At 37.4% G+C, this 25625-nt stretch overlaps 1 protein-coding gene across 3 annotated transcripts in view; it reads right to left on the minus strand.

Annotated features, from left to right (window-relative positions):
• Positions 1–25625, minus strand: part of grip2b (glutamate receptor interacting protein 2b) — a gene marked incomplete at its 5' end in the record, with an annotated part of 126390 nt that overhangs the window by 36035 nt on the left and 64730 nt on the right. For all 3 annotated transcript variants that reach the window (XM_084116299.1, XM_084116300.1, XM_084116301.1), the window contains 8 exons: positions 5607–5776; positions 7059–7206; positions 10351–10496; positions 12286–12361; positions 12437–12523; positions 15300–15445; positions 17283–17415; positions 18935–19015. In XM_084116299.1, coding sequence (XP_083972425.1) covers positions 5607–5776; positions 7059–7206; positions 10351–10496; positions 12286–12361; positions 12437–12523; positions 15300–15445; positions 17283–17415; positions 18935–19015 — 987 coding nt within the window. The remainder of the gene's footprint in view (positions 1–5606; positions 5777–7058; positions 7207–10350; positions 10497–12285; positions 12362–12436; positions 12524–15299; positions 15446–17282; positions 17416–18934; positions 19016–25625) is intronic.

Below are 25625 nucleotides of genomic sequence, written 5' to 3' on the forward strand. Positions count from 1 at the left end.
GGAAAATCCATCTGAAGCTAGTAATTGTGTTTATGGATATGGTAGCTAGTTTCTAGCTGGTCAAAGTTGGTCATTACCTGGTTGACCAGCCACCATATTTAAAAATCAATCTTACCACCTTAAGCCTGTACATCTAGCAGGCAACTGGTTTGTTCATCCAAGGTGGTTTACCATTTTGAACCATAGAAACCATCTACCATGTTCCAATACACAGTACCAACTTGAGATGAATTTTCCAGCAGGGTATTAATGATGTGAAACACCACATCACATATGTGACATTCATCAACTTAACTTTAACTTAGCTTTGCTGTACCCTCCTCCATCTCTGGAAAACCATAAGAAGCTTTAAAACGCTTGGGGGGAAATGTGTGTATTTGTGTGTGTGGTTACACATTAAGGTTATAATGAAGTCTACTCACTACTTTTAATCTTTAGTATGCTACTAAACAAACATCATCTCCTGCACACGTAACACTACATATTAGCATTATGTTTGTATTTTTGCCACACAGGATGTGATGAGACGCTAATCAATGCCACTTTCAGACAGATTTTTCACAAGCCAGGTTAAATACTACTATCTGTTCGTGTGAGCACCAATGAAGCATCTTCTAACGTTTGAAAGCTAAATCCCTCTCGCTTGTGGCTTATGCTAAGCTCGTCTGCTACGTCTTGAAGAAACACAACTCTGTCTCTTGATGTGGGAATTGAGAACACCAGGAATGGTGACGGTAAAGTCTCCCACACAGGCTGATGTGACGGGAGCTTAATTCGAGTAAGGAGATTACAATTCTGCTTTTTTAAGAGCACGTCATTTATCTAAAACACAAATTGAACCAGCAGGTGACTGGCGCTGAGGTTATTAGCAGTGGCTTGGGATAATTTGTTATAAGATTCGGCGTAGTTAATTTCTGTATTGCAAAATACAGACACACTTTGCAAATGATTAATCTAAAAAAAATATAAAAAAATATAAAAAAAATTCTAAATCTTCCATCCAAAGTAGGATGTGCAGTACCATCATGGGTCAACGACATAACGCTTTTTTTTCTCTTCAGATCAACACTGTAAAAAAAAAGTTGCTGCCTTAAATTTTTTAAGTACAATCAACTTGAATGTTTAAGTAATTTCAACTTAAATTACATTAAACTGACTTAAAAATGAGTTGAATCTTGTATAACTTGGGTTAGGGTTACTTATTTTGATGAGTTAAAGCAATGTAAAACATATGTTGTCATAACCTACTTACTTACTTACTTTTACAGTGTATTAATGTATTCAAAAATACACAGAAAATGCAATTCCTACATAGAATGACTTTAAAGTGAAATTAATTTGAGATATTTTGGGGAATAAAATCAAAAATACATCTGAAAATATTACCTAAACTTAACTCAAAGTTAACTTTGATTGAGTTTGTTCAAATACTGTAAATGTTGGAAAAAAGTTTGTCCGCCAAATCATGTGATGCAACCAATCATAGGGTATCATAATTTCATTTAATTTAACATAATTGTAAGTATCATAATTTAAACTTTGTATGACAAGGCAAAGTCAGTTCAGGTTAAATTAAATGTGATACAAAAATGTGTAATATTTAAGGGGAAAAGAAACGTTTACCATGAAAATACTTAAGATATTTTATAGTGTATGATTATTTTTACTACAACCCATTACATTTAAATTTAAGCTTTTTGTTGTCTTTTCAAAATGAAACCAATGCTAATACAAATATTACATTTGTAAGGTCTTATCATGTGTTTTAAACTAGATTTTTCAGATCATAATGCACAATAAATGACAAGCGTCAATCTGATTGGCTAACTTCTATCATATGTAACATAATATCAATGTTGCTTTGAATATACCAAATATGTATATCTATTAAGATCTCAAAGACAGCGATCCCAAATGAGCTGGTTACCAGACATACTTTATTTTCTTCCTCTAACAAGGTCAGCTATAATATTTGCATATGGAAAATGAGAACTCAAAAAGTAGGAGTCATTTGGCAAAATATCAAACTCCATTTATTCTCCCAAATTTCTCTGACATTACGACACGGGCCCAGCGAGTGGGTGTCAATTCTTGATTGAAGTCATGCCGGGGCTGATGGTTCACACACACAAATATATTTTTCCATCATTATAGCCTTCCACTTCCTCTCTCGGGTTCTCAGCGCGGCAGGGAATGACCTATATAGTGTCTGATCAGATGCTGAAAAACTAAACTACTTTACTTGTCCGTATCCGTTAGGGACATATGTACCTGTGCCCAAAAATCTGGACGTCAAGGCTGTCCTGGCATCATAAACTCAATGTATCAATTCAAGAGGCCATCTTGGAGCTTTAGCAGGCGTAATTAAATGCTGAGCAGCAGAAACATGGCAGCAGACGTGGGGTAAGAATTGGACTAGATTGAAATCTATGGGCATCTACGGTTCTGGATGATTGGAGAACCAGAATTAGCAAGTTTGAAGTTTCAACGTCTTCTATAATTGGACCAATCATTGGTTGCATCCAATAAAGTCCTGCAATTACATCATATGCTATGATAATACGCTATTGATTAGATTCTCAGAGGATCTCATGCATGCTGTAAAAGCGTATACTAATTCAGGCTTTTAACGCAATGTGGTCTGCACCATTGGACATCTGTTCATCTCCTGAATTTGCATATAAACGGGGCTGAAAAGAACTAATCTGGGTCTTCGTCCACCGCGTCTCGGTTTATTATCGGGCCGCAGCCTGTTGGTTTTCTAGGGTGAGCGGGTCTCCGTGATTAAATCTGTCCCGCAGTCTAAAACTCGTGGGGCGACATCAAGCAGAGCGAGAAGCTAATTAAATGAGATGACGGCAGATGAGATGACAGAGCAAGTTTCGGCATCCACGTTTTCTCGTCCTCATTTGGGCATCCGAAGAGGATACATGTGAAGTGTATATCGCTATAATTAGCAAGAAAATGATGTGACCTCCTTTGAAATAAACAGAGAAAGAGTTGCCGTAACCCTTGTTAAAAAGCACTGTGGTTCAATGTGAAGGTTTTGAATGATTACCATGATCAAACACCATGACATTTTCATGATAATAAAATGAAACCTTAAACAAACACCTCCTCCTCATTCATTTTAAGTATATTTCAGTGAAAGTATATTTTTTCTGCACAATAATTATTGAATCTTTGATGATTGAATAAGTGCAGTTTCACCTTTATACCTCAAGGTGGTTGAAAATGGTTTTAATAATATGTTTGAGATGGCGAATATGAGCCAGATGCTGAATGTACTGGGAAATGAGCTCTGACGAGGACAGTGATGATGGTATGAAACATCTGCTCAAACTGAACCCTTCCAAGCTCCAGAAGATAACAAAATATGCTTTATTTTATTTTTCTGTAATTGTTACTCTAATATCAGGAGTACTTTATATTGTTCTGGGTCGCTAAAGACCTGAATAATGATTGGTGAGACATTCATGCATTTAAGGGTTAAATATAATAATTATTTGCTAAATGACAAATAAGACTGCCCAAGGATAAAGAAAGCAAAGCAATGTTTTAAAATATAGTCTAAAATACTTGCACCAAGTTGTTCGTGTAATTTGTTAATTCATGGTTTCCTATGGTTTTGATATGGAAGAGGATTAGGGCCAAGCAATAATAAAAAAATAAAACCATCTCGAGATTAAAGTCACTATAATGCGAGATTAAACTCGTTAAATTTCGAGAAAAAAAGTCGAAATGAAATGTAGAGAATAACGCATTCGATCAGTGTTCATTAGCCTACTGATATCAACCTCATCGAGGTTTCGTGGTTTCCCAGGATACCATAAGACGCATTATTAATCATTGTTGGTTGTGTACGACTCCATCCACAGAATGTAACGACTGTAACCATCTATACAGCCATTAATGGCAATGCCGTACGGTTTTAATTTATCATTGCTGTCCATATGCCAGAGTGCATTTGGGCCAGCGCAAGTGTAGCCTACTGGCGTCTTCTCAAGCGTCTCCTTCGTCGAAATTCGACACCTTGAGGATCAACAAGTTTAATAATGCGTCTTATGGTATCCTGGGAAACCTTGAAACCTCGATGAATTTCATGTTGGACAAAAGCGAGTACATCGCGCAAATTGGACTGATTTTTTCTTCTAAAAAGACCTAGCCGACCTAGACCTAAGAATGTTCTATTCTTTGTTACTGAAAGAAAGTCTAAAATATAGCTTGACTAAGTGATCCAACTCTGCCATGTCCTCTATCAGTAGGCTATGCAATGAACACTAATCGAATGCGTTATTCTCTACATTTCATTTCGACTTTTTTCTCGAAACACAACGACTTTATTCTCGAAATTGAATGAGTTTATTCTCAAGATTGTATTTCGAGTTTTTTTTCTCGAAATTTAACGAGTTTTTTCTCGAAACACAACGACTTTATTCTCGATATTTAATGAGTTTATTCTCAAGATTGTATTTCGACTTTTTTTCTCGAAATTTAACGAGTTTAATCTCGCATTATAATGACTTTAATCTCAAGATGGTTTTATTTTTTTATTATTGTTTGGCCCTAATCCTCTTCCATATTTTGAAGATTTTTCATCTTTCTTTTTTTTTTTTTTTTTTACATTTCCTTATGCTGTGCTCAACCAACCAAAAATAATAATAAAAATGTACAACTTGTGATCTTAATCATTATTTTCCAAAAAACAAACAAACATATTTTTCAAGGTAAAAGTATTTTTACAAATGTCATGACTTTGATTTGGTGAGCGAAAGTTTCGCAATGTTTATAATATTTTTATAAACTATTTCTTTTTATATATATTTAATCACATCAAATATATATTAATAATTAATTTGCTCAATGACTGTCTCAGATAAAGCGGGGGGAAAAAATTAACAATCCATGTACCAAGTTCTTTGAAATGAAGAACAAGTCTTCAAGTTATACAACTTGAATAAAAGACAAGTTCTTTTATACATTAGTATCTATTTATGGTTTTTTATGTTTTAGTAAAAAAAAAAAGTATTTTTTAAAAAAAATGAATGACTCTTAAAATAGCATGTGGTGTAACCATTAAGTAAAAAGTAATGACACATTTTTTTATACACCAACATGTCATCTTAATATTTTTTTAAGTTGTTTTTTTAACAAATATTGTGAATTATTAATTGTTAAATATCACTGTATTTTATTACATGGCTGTACCACATGATATTTTACAATTTTACAATTACATTTTGATTTCATGGATGAAAGTTTCTCAATGTTTATAATATTTTTATAAACTAAATTAATATTTTTTAATTAATATTTAATCATATTAAATATATATTTTTATTTAGAATTTTTTTTTTTTATTAAGAAAATAAAAACATGTTTATTATAGAAGACATGTATGACTTGCATTTATAATTTGTTTTCAAATAAATTAACAGATTAAAAAAAAGTGTTGTGTCATTGACCCATTCACAGACAGTTTTCCAGACACAGTTAAGGCCTGTTCCAAGATCAGATTTAGCCATCTGTTGAAGACGCCTCTGATTAAGCCTAATCCATGTCTGGAAAACTGCGCCAAATTCCACATTTTTCCCCCCTTCTCTCACCAGTGTCCTGGGGTTTTCCGGACAGGCGTGTTTGGTGTGCGGGTAGGATCTCGAGTTTGGTCTGATCAGAAGTGCTGGCCAGCAGCTGCGTTGCCTCCAGGACCGAGCAGTGCTCTGTGCTGGTGCCGTCTATAGACAGAATATGATCACCCACATGCAACGCTCCTGACCTGAGAGGCAAACAGAGAACTGCTAGAACTGTCATAAATGTGGGAAGTGTTAGAGACAACAGTAAAACTGATCTAAATCACCATATTAATAATGTGTCACAATATGGATGGATGTTAAAAACATAGCGAATTATGTTTCTTCTTGTCTTCAAAATGTTGTGAAACAGTAATATACTGTATAAACTGCATACCAAAAATGAGTCTTATGATTCCAATGCTAAACAAAAACAATGAAGTCTCAAGCACCTTAATAACTATAAGAGATTAAGAATAACTATCGCATTTTTCTGTTTAAGTTCAACTGTATTCAACAGATGAAGAATTTCTGTGGAAATTGTTTGTGTAAAAACAGTAAAAACGAGTTTTATGATCAATTTACATAAAAATAAATGATATCAGTTTTGCCATTTTTTTTAGAGAAATAAAATAATTTACGTAAGAACGGTTTTACAAACAATTTATGTAGGAAGATTAAAAACATTTACATAAAATTGGTTTTGTGAACAATTTAGGTAAAAAGTTAATAATTTTGGGAAGAAGGGTTTAAACAATTTACATGAAAAGAAATACAATTATGTAAAAAGAGTTTTACAATCAATTTACATAAAAATAAACATTTACATAAAATTGGCTTTGTAATTTTCTTTTATAAAAAAAGTATAGTTGTACAATTTACGTGAAATCGTAATTATCGTAATCATCATAATCGTAATTTATCGTAATAAAAGGTTTAACGATTAATTTGCAAAAAAATTCAATAAAATCAGTTGTGCACTAAAATAAAAAAATTTGACAGAAATAAAATGCTTTACGAAAGATTTTATGTAGGAATATTTAAAAACATTGACATAAAATTGGCTTTGTGAACAATTTAGGTAAAAAGTATACATTTGTGGAAGAAATATTTCACAAAGAATGTATATGAAAAAAATGATGCATTATTCAATTATACATAAATTGTTTCTGAAACCATTTTCATGCAAATTATATTAATTTTATGTAAGAAAAGGTAAAATCAATTACAGAAAAATGGTTTATAAACAAGGTTTTTACGTAAGGATGATTTTACACATATTAGGTAAGGAGAAATAAAAACAGTTGTGTAAGTTCGGTATTAAAAAAATTAAGAATTAGAATAATTGAAAAAAATGATGCACTATTAACATGATAGAATTTTTTTCTCAAACAATTTACGTGAGAAAAACACTTAAAAGTGGTTTTACAATTTACACAGAAAGTAGTTGTGCTTGTGTTTGATGAATGAGGCCCACTGAGAGTGTACCTGTCCACCACGCTAGCGGACTTGATCTTGTCGATGACGATGGCCTGTTTGTTCCTGTGCATGGCAGTGGTCAGAGTAATTCCCAGACTGGCTCCGGGCGCCTTGGCGATCTCCACCAGCAGCGGACCGGAAGCGTTTGTCACCGAGTCTGGAAGCCAGGTGATAAGGACAAACAAGGATAGCATTGTTACGGTGTGGTTTAGCTGTGGTTTCTTAACAGATCGTTTTTGCAGCTTAGAGTAAATAAAGAGTCATTTTGGACTGGGCAGGAAGTTCTGAGCTCTGAAAGTTTATTTCAAACCTCTATATTCTAAGATATTATCCTTTTAACTCTTCGAGGAGAACAACAGTGGGCGTTATGCTAATTGTTAGCCTTCACAGCATTAGTACTGTAAAGGGGTTCTTTCTCTGCCTCTCGCAGGTCAACAACCTGCTGTTCGTCTAGATAAATAGAGAAGATGGTTAAACAGAGAAGAGAAGAGAAGAGAAGAGAAGAGAAGAGAAGAGAAGAGAAGAGAAGAGAAGAGAAGAGAAGAGAAGAGAAGAGAAGAGAAGAGAAGAGAAGAGAAGAGAAGAGAAGAGAAGAGAAGAGAAGAGAAGCTGGAGAGAAGCAGAGTACTTCTGGAAAACGTCTGCGAAAGGACAATCACTCTCTTAAAGTGCTCCTATTATCCTATTTTAAAGGTTCCTAATTTAGTTTCAAAGGTCTCCTACAATATATTTACATTCATCCAAGGTCATAACACCTTCATTTTCTCATAATATACATTGCAGCATCACCTCACTTCTCACAGTGTCTGACAGTGTGATTGGTCAGATGACTAAGTCTGTTGTGACTGGTCTACTCTGCTCTGATTGGTCAGATGGCCCAGTCTGTTGTGATTGGTCTACTCTGCTCTGATTGGTCAGATGGCCCAGTCTGTTGTGATTGGTCTACTCTGCTCTGATTGGTCAGATGACCGAGTCTGTTGTGATTGGTCTACTCTGCTCTGATTGGTCAGATGACCGAGTCTGTTGTGATTGGTCTACTCTGCTCTGATTGGTCAGATGGCCCAGTCTGTTGTGACTGGTCTACTCTGCTCTGATTGGTCAGATGGCCCAGTCTGTTGTGATTGGTCTACTCTGCTCTGATTGGTCAGATGACCGAGTCTGTTGTGATTGGTCTACTCTGCTCTGATTGGTCAGATGGCCCAGTCTGTTGTGATTGGTCTACTCTACTCTGATTGGTCAGATGACCGAGTCTGTTGTGATTGGTCTACTCTGCTCTGATTGGTCAGATGGCCCAGTCTGTTGTGATTGGTCTACTCTGCTCTGATTGGTCAGATGACTAAGTCTGTTGTGACTGGTCTACTCTGCTCTGATTGGTCAGATGGCCCAGTCTGTTGTGATTGGTCTACTCTGCTCTGATTGGTCAGATGGCCCAGTCTGTTGTGATTGGTCTACTCTGCTCTGATTGGTCAGATGACCGAGTCTGTTGTGATTGGTCTACTCTGCTCTGATTGGTCAGATGGCCCAGTCTGTTGTGACTGGTCTACTCTGCTCTGATTGGTCAGATGGCCCAGTCTGTTGTGATTGGTCTACTCTGCTCTGATTGGTCAGATGACCGAGTCTGTTGTGATTGGTCTACTCTGCTCTGATTGGTCAGATGGCCCAGTCTGTTGTGATTGGTCTACTCTACTCTGATTGGTCAGATGACCGAGTCTGTTGTGATTGGTCTACTCTGCTCTGATTGGTCAGATGGCCCAGTCTGTTGTGATTGGTCTACTCTGCCCTGATTGGTCAGATGGCCCAGTCTGTTGTGATTGGTCTACTCTGCTCTGATTGGTCAGATGGCCCAGTCTGTTGTGATTGGTCTACTCTGCTCTGATTGGTCAGATGGTCCAGTCTGTTGTGATTGGTCTACTCTGCCCTGATTGGTCAGATGGCCCAGTCTGTTGTGATTGGTCTACTCTGCCCTGATTGGTCAGATGGCCCAGTCTGTTGTGATTGGTCTACTCTGCTCTGATTGGTCAGATGGTCCAGTCTGTTGTGATTGGTCTACTCTGCCCTGATTGGTCAGATGGCCCAGTCTGTTGTGATTGGTCTACTCTGCTCTGATTGGTCAGATGGCCCAGTCTGTTGTGATTGGTCTACTCTGCCCTGATTGGTCAGATGGTCCAGTCTGTTGTGATTGGTCTACTCTGCCCTGATTGGTCAGATGGCCCAGTCTGTTGTGACTGGTCTACTCTGCTCTGATTGGTCAGATGGTCCAGTCTGTTGTGATTGGTCTACTCTGCTCTGATTGGTCAGATGGCCCAGTCTGTTGTGATTGGTCTACTCTGCCCTGATTGGTCAGATGGTCCAGTCTGTTGTGATTGGTCTACTCTGCCCTGATTGGTCAGATGGCCCAGTCTGTTGTGACTGGTCTACTCTGCTCTGATTGGTCAGATGGTCCAGTCTGTTGTGATTGGTCTACTCTGCTCTGATTGGTCAGATGGCCCAGTCTGTTGTGATTGGTCTACTCTGCCCTGATTGGTCAGATGGTCCCGTCTGTTGTGATTGGTCTACTCTGCCCTGATTGGTCAGATGGTCCAGTCTGTTGTGATTGGTCTACTCTGCTCTGATTGGTCAGATGGCCCAGTCTGTTGTGATTGGTACAGTTTACAGAATACCCATTAACATATCTAAATTTCAGCTCTTCCTCAGCACTTGTGATACAAATAATGATAAAAACAGTAACGATGGCGTCAGTTTTATTGTATCAATTTGAGTCCAAGTCCTCATACTTTGGAGGTGCATGTAAAGTGGATTTGTTTTCGCAGTGTAGAAAACAGTGTCTTCTCGATATGTCGACAACACAAACCAAACTTCCAGTCTCAGCTACAACTACAGTGTTTGAGGGTCAAAGTAAATGTTGTTTGCAGGCAGCCAATGAAGACCACAGGCTGGCATTATGCTAATTTGTTACAAACCTACATAGGTTTGTGCAGGAAGTAAAATTGGAATTACTGATGACTCGTTTCAGGCAGTTCAGAATTGTTGTTTTCTTTTGGGAGACAATAACTTTATTTGTCCTGCACTTTGAACTTTGAAATTTGCAGACCTTCCATTCACAAACAACTATATTACACACTGCATGAAAGGTAATATCTGAAAAAGCATAATTGGGGCTCTTTAACGCAAGGACATTTCGATTAATTCATTATTTCCTTTTTAAAGTGCAACATACAAAACTAATAACATTTTAATCCACCGGGACATGTGGAGTTTTCATCATGTCAACATATAAAACAAGCGCAATTGAATAACTCACCCATGATGGAGACATCGTACTCAATCTGGAAAAGGGCTTCCTGTCCACACTGGGTCAGTACAGTAAGGGCTTCGCTGTGAGTGGCACTGTGTAAAACCACTCCATCCACACTTAAGATGCGGTCACCTGCTTTTAGAGTCCCTTCTCTGCAGGAGAACACATGCGGAACATTCACATTTTATTGCCGAATTAAATGTATAACATATGCAGTAACATTTAAACGTTTAGGGTCAACAAGATAAAACATAATAATAATAAAATAAAATAAAATTAATACTTTAATTCAGAAAGTTAAATATATGTTGTTCTTTTAAACAGAAAAAAAATAAATAAACTAAAAAATAAATGTATTACAGTTATACAAAAATTCTGCTTTTCCATCACGGAAATAAAGTACATTTTAAAATATATTAAAATAGAAACAAGTTATTTTATATTGTAATAATATTTCACAATATTACTGTTTTTACTGAATTTTCGATCAAATAAATGCAGCCTTGGTGAGCAGGAGATTCTTCTTTAAAAAACATTTTTAAATAAAACATTTTAAATAAAAAAGAGCTTTTGTATAAATGTGATTTATATAAATCACAGATATAAATCTAGTAGCATGGGAAAATGTTAACAGAATACACTTTTGTTCTTAAATGTTTTAATAAATGTTACAATTAACATTAACTCAAATTAATAATTGCTTTACAAGTATTCTTCATTGTAAGTTCATGTTAACTAGTGCTTAAGCTTTCAAAAGTTTTTTTTTTTTTTTTTTTTTGCATTTAGTGCACTTTGTTAAATGGAAAAAAAAAGTTACAAAAGTAAAAGTTGCAACTGATTCCAATGGAGTTTGAAGTTAGCATAAGGTTGATGCCTTAAAATTATGACTAGTTGCAACACAGTTGAATGTTTTAGTTTCTTTACAAGTCTCTTGATATTCCACACTAATGATTAATGCTACATGTGAGAAGACCTGTTTGAGAGCAGAATATTTTCCACATGAAATGTCTGGGGGCCTTCAGGTTAGACAATGCATACAATTTCCACACATTAGCCAAGGCAGTCTTTGTCTCTAACATCAAAGGTATCTTATGGATGATATTTTCCCTCAAGACACATGTTTATTTATTTCTCTCTTTTGGCAGGTTGCGTGTTGCTGATAAAAGTAGGGAAAAGTGCTTGAGAAGAGAATCATGGAACATCCTAAAACTAAGAATAATAACTAGCCATCTAAGATGAGAAAGAAATCTCTGGCCTACTTTCTGGATTTGGTTAAATTGCAAAAAAGTGTGTCCAGACTTGGAAGATGACTACAGTTGTTCGTTAAATGTAGTTCACATAAAAAAAAGTTTTACACCAATAAATGAATAGTACCTGGTAAATATGTTTTAATAGCTGCTTTATTCTAAACTAGGTAGACCCTCATGATGGCAGCCATTTTGAGATCACATGACCTTGCACATACTACTAACTTACTGCTTATTGGACACTTGCGATGATTCAATACATTTTAGTAGACATTCATTTTACAAAATGGCATCAATGACAAAAAAAATTATATCCTAAGTTATTGGTTGATGATTTGTGTAGTTTGTGCTAACTAATTAGCGTGCTAAGCTAACATTCTGCCCCGCATTGGCATGCTAATCAACTAGCCTACTAAGCTAACTCATCCACTGCAAGTTACTTTACATAATCATATAAAAACTTTGATTATGTGTTGTGTAAAATGAATCTTGAAATACCAAGAAATGAATGAAGTTTTCCACAACATAAAGATACAACATTATAGACAGATATGATATTCACTGTAACCTATCCACACAAACTACTGAAATATATTTATGCATGGACTACTATATGAATATGACAATCATAATAATAAAATGATTTTTCTCCATGTAAAGTGCCTTCAAAGCTTAATTTTTGGTTGTGCATCACCTGTCAGCAGGACCACCTGGTCGGACATGTGTGACCACCAATGGGCGAGATTTGTGCCAGTCCTCATGGGATCCACCTGTATTATAACACATACAAATCTGTAACCTGCAGTTAAATCTGCAACATTTTGTTCTTAAGAATATAAACCCACCTCGCATAACAAAGCCGAAGCTGTTGCCCTCTTTCTGCAAACAGATCTCGATTGTCTTGGAAATAACACCTGAGGTACTGTCTGGCGCTAAAAGGGACAACAGAGACAGGAGAGAGGCAATAGCATCTCTAAATCAGCACCTTTTACTGGGCGAATGGCCAGATCGGGGGGACAATCAGATAAATAAGACCAGATGCAAACTGACATTCAGCAGAAGGTCAGCCAGAAACACTGAGCTTATAAACCATTCAATTTATCTGTCATGCACAAGATAGATAGACTGGCTAATGATCACAATATATCATCACACATGCCAAACTGAGACAATCTAGAAACGGTCAGCAAATAGTTGCCATAAAATGCAGATATATACATAATAGACCTTAATGTTGGCATATTTTGCAACATGTATTCGAAATTCACTATAAAAAATATGAACACTTTTTGTTTAGGGGCTGTTTACACGACACCGTTTTTCAACTAAAAACGTAAAACTTTTTATGCGTTTTGGCCGTTCGTTTACACGACAACTGCGTTTTGGGAGCCTGAAAATGCAAAAAAAAAAAAAAAAATGAAAACAGCTTACAAAGTGTACATTTTTTAAAGCGGTTTCCGTGTAAACAACAACGCGAATCTCTGAAGATGATGACCTCATGCACATGTGTATTACGTGTTCAGTCTATAGTGTTTCAAGACCATCTAATGGCCTGGCAGCAGAATACAGGGTTTTTATTCGTTTCTGCGGATCCGTGTGAATGGGGAATTTTCTTGTGAATTTTGACAATGGAGTCGTCTGTACGTGGAAATCTCAAAGGAAAAACTCAGTTTTAAGAATATCGTTGTCGTGTAAACGTACCCTGAATTACAGATCCAATTGACCAAAATTCTGCCAATTAATTGGCCTGGGGTGCATTTCCCAAAAACACTGTTAGCCAACTATGCTCGAAAGTTCTATCATTACCAATATATTTTAACAATTTGCTTATTCCTGAAACCATAGTTCTAACGAACATTCGCAAACAGCATCGGAAAGTTGTTTGATTGGAGCTACAGCTCTCGACATGTGGTTAGGGGCATAGCTTCTTTTTAGTATTAGCTAACTATGGTCGCAAGTCAGTCATTAGCAGCATAGTTCAACAATTCGCTGATTCCTGAAACGTCTCGGTTACGTATGGTAACCCTCGTTCCCTGAGTAGGGAACGTCTCGGTTACGTATGGTAACCCTCGTTCCCTGAGTAGGGAACGTCTCGGTTACGTATGGTAACCCTCGTTCCCTGAGTAGGGAACTCCTATGTCTCGTCGGAGGAGTTTCCAACGAATTGGGATCCATAACATCAGCAGCCATATCACCCTGTAGCCCAAGACTGATTGCCCACTGAAGCTAAGCAGGGCTGAGCCTGGTCAGTACCTGGATGGGAGACCTCCTGAGAAAACCAGGTTGCTGCTGGAAGAGGTGTTAGTGAGGCCAGCAGGGGGTGCTCACCCTGTGGTCTGTGTGGGTCCTAACACCCCAGTGTAGTGATGGGGACACTATACTGTCAAAGAGCACCGTCCTTCGGATGAGACGTTAAACTGAGGTCCTGACTCTCTGTGGTCATTAAAAATCCCAGGATGTCCTTCGAAAAAGAGTAGGGGTGTAACCCCGGCATCCTGGCCAAATTTGCCCCTTGGCCTCTGTCCATCATGGCCTCCTAATCATCCCCATATACTGATTGGCCTCATCACTGTCTCCTCTCCAGCTGGTGTGTGGTGGGCGTTCTGGCGCAATATGGCTGCCGTCGCATCATCCAGGTGGATGCTGCACATTGGTGGTGGTTGAGGAGATTCCCCCCTTCATGTAAAGCGCTTTGAGTACCTAGAAAAGTGCTATATAAATGTAACAAATTAAATTAAATTAATTCGTTGGAAACTCCTCCGACGAGACGTAGGAGTTCCCGAACGAAAGGGAACCATAGTTCTACAAACATTCGCATACAGCATTGCAAAGTTGTTTGATTGGAGCTACAGCTCTCAACATGTGGTTAGATGCATAGTTTCTTTTTAGTATTGGCCAACTATGGTTACAAGTTCCATCATTACCAACAGAGTTCAACAATTCGCTGATTCCTTTCAAATCACAGATGTGACTAGTTAGTTAGTTTCCAATTAACGCAGCAAGCAGCAAGTTACGTTGTTTTATGGGAAACGCATCTCTAGCCGATGTATCGGTCTATCTCAGTGATCATGGCTTTGCGTTTGTCAAAATGTCTTTGTAATGCAATGTCATTTTATAATAAGTAAGCCATTTGTAGGCTAATATTGCCAAAAAGTGCACTATGTGGTGCTTTCAAGACATTGCTCTGTTTGTTTGAGCGTCGCGACCAGTCTGAGCCAGCAACAATGGTTCAATCAATGGCGTGAGTTTGGGACATGACTATCCATTTGCCCAACCAATGGCAGACAGGGTTGAAGTGTGTTAATTCTGGGCCCCCAGCAACAAAACTCCCTCCAAAGACCCCACTTCAAGAGCTCTGCCCTTCGGACCCAAATTCACCCCATTGGTCAAGCTAATGCTGCTATCCCCGCCATGATTTTGATACCATCAAAGCGTTTAACCTTTCAAAAGAATCGACCACCCAATCGTTTACTTATAGATGTCTCTGCATGATAAGATGATATATGAGAAAATATTTTAACATCAAAACATGCTTTCAGCATGCGGCCATGCAGTCTGCTACATACTGCTACATCCATTTTGGCTACATACTGACGCAAAAACAATTTCATGATGATATTCATGAGGTCTGGGATTGGTTCAGACCAGGGTTATTAAATTGGGGACATGCCACAATACAGGCAAAAGTCAAAATACTCAACTTCCTACCAGCTGAAGGCAGTTCATACTCCACTTCCAGCACAACGCGCTCGCCTACATTCTTTAACAGACTGATGATCTCGTCGTGACGCAGCTTGGTCAGGTTGATGCCATTGACTGACTTGATGTAGTCTCCCACATTGAGTTGATCGCTCCTGAGACACATCAGAATTTAACTGAATAATCACAGAATAGTACTTAGGAGGATTATGGGTTTGTTGAAATCCCTAACTGTAAGATTAGCAATAGTAAGACTTGCCTTACAAACACCACAGTTTTGTATTGTAATTACTGAATAGTATAATTAAACAGTTTAGCTAATACCTGCAAACACACCATATTTTGTTTAACACCGTAAATGTTGGCTTTTCAAACATTTGACTTAATTAGCTTTGTTAGCATTCAACAGTTAATGTAGAGAAATTAACAAGATTACATCTGTTGGTCCAGAGAAGCTTTCCGTCAATGGTCACAAAAACATGGAAAACAATTATATTTTGAATGGAAAGTAAATGCAAAGTAAGAACTCCTTATCTGTTGTTGAACACTCCACAGGGAGTATAAATATTCTCATTTAGATGCTAATTAGACAAATGAATGCTATTCATTCCCTTTGTCCTCTGGGCGTACATGAGCTTGCACAATGATGCCTGACAAAAATGTGTCATCAGCCCAGACGTGCTCCATAACATCCTCATGCAGCCACGAGGAAAGAAGAAATGACTCAAGATGGGAAAACTTTGATGCATCCGACACATCGCTGAAATGAGTTTAATCAATTGTGAGAATGAGGGAAAAGAAATTTATCGCCAGTTTATCACATCATATCTATCCATATCTACCAGTATGTGAATAAGGCTTCTAGCTACACGCTCGATTTTACGCACTGTTGTGTTTCGAAATGTGTCTGAATGTTAATCGTAATGCAACACAAGTACATTGTAGAAATTGGCTGATCCTCCGGTTAGTTTTCTCTTTTTAGTCAACTACTGTATTGGCAGAACAACAGTTTGAATCTTGCTGAGCAAGTTACATAAAGCTAGCTAAATTGCTGCTATGCATAACTTATAGCTAGCTTCCTGTTTAATAGCCTAATTTGAAGGTAATTCTATCGATCATTTGAGTATTGATGCTTACTGCCACAGTAAGACAAAAAATGCTAACGCTAAACACTAATGTTAAGTATAACAACACAACAACATTTTTGCACATTAGCAAGCATTAGCATAAATTAGCTGCTTCTATGGTCAGTTTTCTTTTTCAGGTCAACTATGGCAGAACAACAGTTTGAATCATGCTGAGTAAATTAGCTAAATTTGGTTAAATTGTTGATATGTTTAACTTGTAGTTAGCTACATAAATTAATCCTGACTTAAGCAGTAGCCTTACAGATTGCACTAGATAATATATGCTAAGATTGGATGCTTATGCTATGAGAACATGTGTGACTTTTGAAAGTTGTGTGCATAAAACTCAAACAATATGCAAGTAAAATGATGTTTGTGACAATAAGATGTAATTTTAAGTTGTGACGCATCTTACTACACACTTAAGTTGCACTGTTGAAACGTCAAAACGCAAGTCGTAACGCAACACAAGTACTTGTTGCCACATTAGTGAGCTTTAGCATAAATTAGCTTCTTCCATGGTCAGTTTTCTCTAAGCTGCATATTAGATAATTCAATACGAAAAAAAGAGAAGATTGCAACAATAAAATGCAATTTTAGGTTGTGGCACATTGAATTTCACTCTTAAATTGCACTGCAGAATTCTGAAATGTGTCAAAACGCAAGTCGTAACGCAACACAAGTAAATGTCACAATAGCGAGCATTAGCACACTTTAATTGCTTTAACACACTTTAAATACTTGTTAGGCATGGTGTTTTTCTGAGTCAGGTGATCACTTTGTCATTCTGTGATTGGCTGATAATGTGTGTGTTAATATGTGTTATTTTCTGAAAGGTTGCACTGACTTCAGATCTAGTCCTCACCTCGCCGCTAGTCCACCCGGCCGCAGGTTGGAGACGCGTGGTTTGCCGTCTTTGTCTGTGCCGCCCGAGATGGTGAGACCCAAAGTGCTTCCTTCTTTCTTAATCAGCTCAACCAGTGTAACCCCACGCAGTTCTTCTGGCCAGAAACACAACACACACACACACACACACACACACGCAACATGGTTTTATGACACTAAATCTCTAAGATATGCAAATGAGCTGTGTTTCTCCCATCTAACTAACGATGAGAAATTTTATTAAATCTCAATATTACAAATGCTCAAGATTGTTTTAAAATGTTACACCACAACTAACTTGCACTAATCTTTAGCTCATGCTGTGACTTTATGAATTCTTAAACAGACAATCCAAACCAAGAGACACATGAAAGAAAGCATCTATCAAACACCAGTATTGCAGCAGAAATTGTAATGCTACACTTCTGAATCCAACCGTGTCATGAAATCTCTCACAGAGCCTAATCTAATCAGTGTCTGTGTGGGTTTAAATGTGAACAGATTGGAACTAGAAAGTTTTCCACAAGTAAAAATGTAATAGATGATTGCACACAGCTCCATCTTTTGAAACTATGATAATGATTCCTTGTCTTGAAATAGCCTTAGTCTGACATTTTGGTAAACATTTTTTATGAAACCTCTGTATATTATGTTATGTTATATCATATAATATTTTTGGGTTAGCAATTTCTTTTAAAAAAAGTTATACGTTCATTGAACAATGATGCAATAAATTGATAAAAATTGAGACATTTATAATTTCAAATAAATGCTGTTGTTATAAATAAATATGTTTCACCGTTTCCACATAAATATTAAGCAGCACAACTGTTTTCAACATTGCTAATAATCAGAAATACTGCATTTCTTGATCATCAAATCCTCATATTAGAATGATTTCTGAAGGATCATGTGACACTGAAGACTGGAGTAATGATGCTGAAAATTCAGCTTTGATCACAGGAATAAATTACATTTTAAAATATATTCAAATAGAATACAGTTATTTAAATTTGTAATATTATTTCACAATATTATACTGTATTTTTGATCAAATAAATGCAGACTTGGTGAGCAGAAGACTAACAATAAAATTTTTCTCTAGCATTAGTTTTGCATTAAATAACAGTTACAACTGCTTTGGACCCCTTACATGTACAGTAGGTTACATTAAAAAATGATAATACACACAAAACGTACAAGTATTTTACAACATGTAAAGTAACATTTGAAAATGTCTGTTATGCCTTAAAACCTCATTTTGAAACTTTTCCAAAGTAACACTTTGAGTTGACTCAGCTAATCCAATTAGCTTTAGAGAAGAAAGAGGTCTTGGATCAGCAAACGCTTCCAGCTACAGTAGCAGAATGACTCAGACAGACACTTCTCGAGAACCGCAGGAAACATCTGGATAAAGCTGTAACAACGCCCTCGAACCCCCGGTGTTCTCCATCTCAAACAGCCATCAAAACCAATGTGGCAAGAAGAACTCAAACATCCCCAATGGAAAAATACACAGACACAATCCCCAAGATCAAAAGACGCTGAGGGAGCGGAGCAAGGCAGGATCAGCCTATGGTGGGAGTATTTGTGTGGGCACAAAAGAAGGGATAGACAGGGAGTCAGGCTTACCTGGGATGCTTTGTCTTCTGGATGTGAGCGAGTTGTCTGGCCCCATCGAGTCCTTGTTCCCCTTAGAGTACGGCCCATCATCTGTAGGGTGAGAGACACACAATCAATAAAAAGACCACAAAAGTCCGCAATAAACGCAGTGTCACGTTTGTATTAATACACAGATGAACTGTGTCTTTTTGACTGTAGTAAGATCAGCATCCAGGGACACGCTAATAAGGATTTGCCATCTTTTGATGGTAATAATCACAGAAACCGAATCATTTTTTTAAATAGAAAGCCTTTGTGTGACAAACTTCTTTTGGATTGTTTCTGTCAAGGCGAACGCCTGAAAGCACTGAATGAGCGGATCAAATATTCATGAGCAGCATCGTTTTAGTTTCTTCAAGGTTTCTACATGAATTAGGATTTTTCCTCTCATGCACTGGGCTCATCAGCACTAAGCGTCTCTGGAGCTTCCTTACGGCTCGGCACAATTCAGTTCATCTTTTAACGCCAGCAGGACAAACACTATTAATGTATTCAGCCAAAAAAAAAGGTAACACCTGTTGCCATCATTATTATACTAATAAGCTCAAAACACTATTGCTTGTGACTTTCCTTCAATTAAAGACAAAGTTTTAAAGGCCATGTTCCAAATATTATTCAGATGTTTTTTTGAAAGTCTGGACAGCAAAAAAAAAAAAAAAAAAAGATATAAAAAAAATCCATGACATCAGATTTTTTCCCCCAAATCTGACTCAAACCACATATGGAGGTGGTTCGAAATGCACTTCCAATCAGGTTTTTACAGATGTGTTTCATTCTGGATGCTCTGGCTGCTCAAATCGTCACTTTTAACGCAAAACACAACTCTAACATCAAACGGTGACAGAAATGCCGGAAGTATTCATACGGTGTTCAAATAGAATGTCCAAAGATTTCGCCATTTTCCGATGTGCGACTGAGGAGTTCTGCACCGCGAGTCTGTAGAGCGCTAATTTGAAGAGCGAGATGATGCACCTCCAATTTTCCCGCATCCTTTTAACTAGTTTTGGACCTTGGTAATGTGAATAGCAATATTTTCATTATATGGAAAAGGGCAGCTTGAACAATCTGCTAAATCTCTCCTTTTGTGTTTCATAGAAGAAAGTAAGTTGAGTTTGGTATGACATGAGGTTGAGCAAATAATGACAGAACGGTCACACTTTAGTTTGTGGAACAAATATTCACTATTAACTATTAATGAACTTCTAATTTACTGCTTACTATTAGTTAGTTAAGTAGTTGTTGTAGTTAAGATTAGGTATTGGGTAGGATTAATGGATGCAGAATATGGTCATGCAGAATAAGGCATTAATATGTGCTTTATAAGTACTAATAAACAGCCAATATGCTAATATGCATGCTAATAAGCTAATAGTTAATAGTGAGAATTTGACCATGAACTATAGTGTTACAGACAGAACTTACATTTCTGGGTGAAATATTTAATATTGTATAAACACAAACTCTCACAAGCCTATGACGCTGAAGAGAAGCTGCACTGAATGAGGAATCTGGCATAAGGTACGACACCATCACCAGACTGAGGTTATGCTGTGTGAGAGGCAATAAGAGTTTGTCGTCTGGAGATAAGAGTCTTCCGACAGCAGTTACAAGTATTTTCTTATTTTTTGATAGCAGATATTGGTTGTCCATATTACTGTGGTGGCAAGATGATATGGAGGACAGAATCTTGTTTGCAGTGTCTACTTTGCAAATGATCACGATATACTGATTTAGTTTCAACCCTACTTCTAAAATTGTCACATATTTTAAAAACCTTCTATACAAATATACAAGCAACCTATACATTCTCTATGAAAGCTCAACTTGTTTAAATATTATATTAAAAGATAGATTTTCTGAAGAGCTTCTGAAAGTGGTGCTCGACTGTGTGAAATGAGGCTGTCATATGCTTTCGTGTTTTAGTACGGTTTTGTGGGACAGCATGTTTAAAATGTTGCTATGCGGTTATTGGGCTTTTGGCATGATTAGCACATTGTTATACAGTTGTTTAGGTGTTCTGATAAGTTTTAGCATATTGTTATGCTGTTGTTTAGGTGTTTTGATGTTTAAAATGTTGTTATGTGGTTGTTGGGTTGTTAGCATGCTATACAGGTGTTCTGATGGGCTTTAGCTTGTTTAGCATGTTGTTATGTAGTTGTAAGGGTGTTCAGGGGGGCTTTAGCATGTTTAGCATGTTATGTGTTTTTTAGGGGCTTTAGCAAGTTTAGCATGTTGTTATATGGTTGTAAGGGTGTTCTGAGGAATTGTTGCATGTTGTTATGTGATTGTTAGGGGCTTTAGCATGCTTGGGATGTTGCTATATGTTTGTAAGGGTCCTCTGAGGGATTTTAGCATGTTTAGCTCATTTGCTCAGTTGTTCTCCAAAGGTTTTTTAAAATGTCTATTTTTAGCATGATTAAACAGTTGTTACATTGTTCAAAATATTTTTTAGCATGATTAGCTTGTTGATACTGTTGTTAGTGGGGTTTTAGCATGATTAGCACATTGTTATACTGTTGTTAGTGTGTTCTAAGTGTTTTTTAGCATGATTAGCATATTGCTATACTGTTGTTAGTGTGTTCTGGGGGGGTAGCATGATTAGCTTGTTGCTATACTGTTATTGTGTGTTCTGATGGGTTTTAGCATGATTAACACATTGCTATACTATTATTATGTATTCTGAGTTTTTTTTTTAACACCATTAGCTTGTTGTTATACTTAGTGTTCTGATGGGTTTTTAGCATGATTGGCACATTGCTATACTGTTGTTAGTGTGTTATGTTTTTTTAACATGATTAGCATGTTGCTATACTGCCGTTAGTGTGTTCTGGGGTTTTAGCATGATTAGCACATTTCTATACTGTTTTTAGTGTGTTCTAAGAATTATTATTTTATTTTTTTTGCATGATTAGCACATTGATATACTGTTGTTGTGTTCTGAGGGGATTTAGCATGATTGGCTTGTTGCTATGTGGTTACTTAATGGCCTAAGTCAAAGCAGCCCACCCTCAAATCTCAATTATATTCTGGACTCTAGATTGTTTTATTACCTTCATTAATGTCACCATTTTCCACAAATAGTTTATGTGCCAAAGTTTAGTGCTTAGTGTAAGGGGTTTGTTCAAATTTATAAGCCTTAGCAAGCACCGCTAAATAACCATAATTGACTTTGACTGTTTTTCGTTGAACTGCACGCCTCAAAACACAACCTCATTAAGACAGGACACACAACGCAGCAATACATTCAAGCTCCTGCAATCATGAATTCCCTTATGTGACATGTTGTGTGACCAAGCCAAATAAAAAAACAGAATAGAATACTTTGTACAGGACAGAATGAGACCAGACAAGTGCTAAAAAAAACATACATGCCTTCAGTCTGCAGGGAGCAATATTGTTGTATTTGTGAAAGCTATTACTGACAGGGCTCAACGGTGGGATTAGTTTACAGCGCTAGCACAAGACCAAACCAACGAAACTCCCTCCTAGCCCACAGAAAACTCCAGCATATCGGCATTCACATGAGCGGCATTCGTCTAATCCGCTTGCTCGAGGGTTTTGGAAACCTTCACGAGTCACCTATCAAAGGAAGCGATTTAGCTGTGACGGGTACCTAACTCGCAAAGCACACAGTCATCTGTTTTTGTCATGCACTGAAGTGCCATTCCACAAAAATAGGTAAATAAAATAAAAATAATCCAATAGCTTCACCTCAAGGGCCTGGAACGAAACTGAAGCTACATGCATAAAGACTAAAAAAAAAAAATAAAAAAAAAAACCTATATATATATACACATACATACACATATATATAATGAAATGTTACTTATGTCAGTCTGAGGGGACAACAAATTTGCTGAATAATTTGAGTTATAATTCATGAGCGATAGTATCAGTGAAGTTTGCATTAGAAAGCACCACTAATTATTGCACATTACAGAACAAAATTTCACATTACTGTAACAATATGCAGATCATGATACACCAGAAATTGTTGTATTCAAAGACTGTTGTGAATGCAGGCTATTCAGCAAGAACACCGTTTAGTTACTCTTTTTTTAAATAAACTGCTGAAATGAATGGCTCTAATTAAGCTGAAGATACGGTAGCTATAATCTGAGCGAGCTCAAGTCTCTCTTTGTTTAAACTCCACATGTCCTCCAGTAATTACTCCCCATTATCAGCACCAAACAGCCAGAAGCTTTGCCCATGAAGGAAACCTGCGACTTGGGTGATATGTGCTCCACACACCGATTGCAAAAACGCACATACACAAAGATGCTCACACATTCAAACTTTCCAAGGAACACCAACAAAACGCACACACACGATAGTAACTAATCTAGCAAACTCAATGCGCACCCACAAACAAAATTACATACATAGGCTTTTCTTGTACATGGTACAATTGATCACATGACTTCACCTTTGGCTGATCAATGAATGAGGCGACTATACGGCGCAAAGCTAGGGCCGGGTCATTGGTGAAGAGAGGACGGTTGGTCGGTGTGGTATTTGTCCTGCCCTTCCTCCACTGTGATTGGACGAAGTGCACAACATTCAGCGTGAAATAGACACTATAGTGCTCATGCAGCTCCCATTGAAAACTATTGAAAAAATGTGCTGGCCTTATAATATACAAAACTTTATCACCCCTTGGTGTGAACACTAATATGGTTATCATTACGGCCTTTCGCACCGGGGTGTGTTTCCCAAAAGTATCGTTAGCCAACTATGGTCGCAAGTAGGCCTACCGTCATTATCAGCATAGTTCAACGAGTCTGTGTTCCCCGAAACCATCGTTACAACGAACATTTGCAAACAGCATCGCAAAGTTGTGTGTTTGGAACGACAGCTCTCGACCTGTGGTTAGAAGCATAGTTTCAATAAATCCTTATCTTAAGTCAAATAAGCAAGCTGACATTCATTACATTCTGTGTCTTTTATTTAGAATACATACAAAAGTAATTTACGTCTTTTAGTTTGTCATGAGATTTAAAGCAGCGTTTTTGAAGAGTGCGCATATGCAAACGTGCTCTAGTAAACAATAAACGAGCCTATGATTGAATCTGGAAATAAAGCAAAATAACTGAGAAAAATTAGAAATAGTCCTCAGATGCCATGTCTGTAATTTACAGTAAAACATAATTCGATTAATTAATTTAATTAAATCAGTTAATTCGATCTCAAACAGATTCATTAAAAGTAGTTATTACTCCACCACCGGCGTGACATCATTAACCAATGTGGTTGAACGACCAATTTGCGACAATATGGTTTCGGCAAACAGTCGCGACTAGCTAGTTGATTTCTTCAACGATGCATCGTACTACGGTAGTTAAGCAGCGAGTTATGTCGTTGTACGGACCCCCGGTTGTTGTTCGGGACTTTAATTTTTATTTTGACGGTGCTGAGAACGACTTAGCACACAGCGCCCCCCTTCTCTGTCTTCATTAGTTTCTGATCAGTTTAACAGTCCAATCTAATACGTTATTACATAGAACTGTTAAACGGTATATGAAAAAGTATTATAGCGGTTGCCATGTGGTTGATGCCCAAGCTGAGCAGAAATACATAAACATGTTTCGCATGGTCCTTTCAAAACTCGCGTTGGATTTCCTCGTAAGTTTGAGAAGTGCCTGCACTTCGGCGTCGGTCCATCTATCGCTGTTTTCCATGTTCGTGGAGTAAATATAGGCTATAAACTGTGTGTTTACATGGCTTTTTAAAAATGGCAGGTGCCAGTGTTTTGCATGCGTTCGGCCAATCAGCGTACACTTAGGCTACGTGACTGGTAGCACCTATTGTGCTGGGATAGACCCTACTAGTCCTCCCCAAAAACGTTCCTATAACTATAATCGTTCCCTGTTCCTGCAGTGCGAACACACCAAAAAGCAGGTAGCCTACTTACGCCAATGGTTAAAAGAAAAACGAAAAGAAATAACTGACTGCTAACACCTGTTTAAGTCATGACTATGAAATAGCAGCACTGGGTATTTTAAACCTACTAGAAAAGGCTTTTAAAACACTGTCACGGCTAACCACCGTAATCATCCAGGGTCTTGTTCAGAAACACTCTCAGGGAGCTGAAACCATTGGCGGGGGCGTGTGTGTTCTGGAACACAACGGCAGCGAGGTTTCACCGCCCTTATGTCTAGGCCTCTGAAGTAAATGCTCTTTGTAACCATGTGGAGGTGAGTAGGAACCAGCATTTTAGATCAAAGCACGTCTGCACAAAGACTGCACTGAGAACCCTGCAGTTTGCCCTCTGAGCAGTGCCACACTGAAATATGCACATTGACATATTTCATTTTCCTGGGGATTATGGGAACAGAGCGATGTGGTTAAGGAATTTTTCAGGGTTTCTGGGCATGAATGAACTGGGACTGGAAGTTTTTCCAGGCGATTTGGGTTTAGGGAGTTGGGTCATTTTAAGTTCAGCAATCGAGAGAGACATTCCCTGAATAAGTATACTTATAATACTTATAACATACTCATTCCGTCCCATCATTATGTAGTTAATGATCCAAACATTGTCATTATCTAGTACATTCTTGAAGCTTTCTGTGGCCAAAATCTTGATGGAGGGGTATTTGATAAAAGGGTTAATTGTGTTTGAAAGCACTCAACCTGCCACTGTTTTGTTTTAAATATCCATTAG

Source organism: Abramis brama (assembly GCF_963993115.1).
Source record: "Abramis brama genome assembly, chromosome: 6".
NCBI classification, from domain to species: domain Eukaryota; kingdom Metazoa; phylum Chordata; class Actinopteri; order Cypriniformes; family Leuciscidae; genus Abramis; species Abramis brama.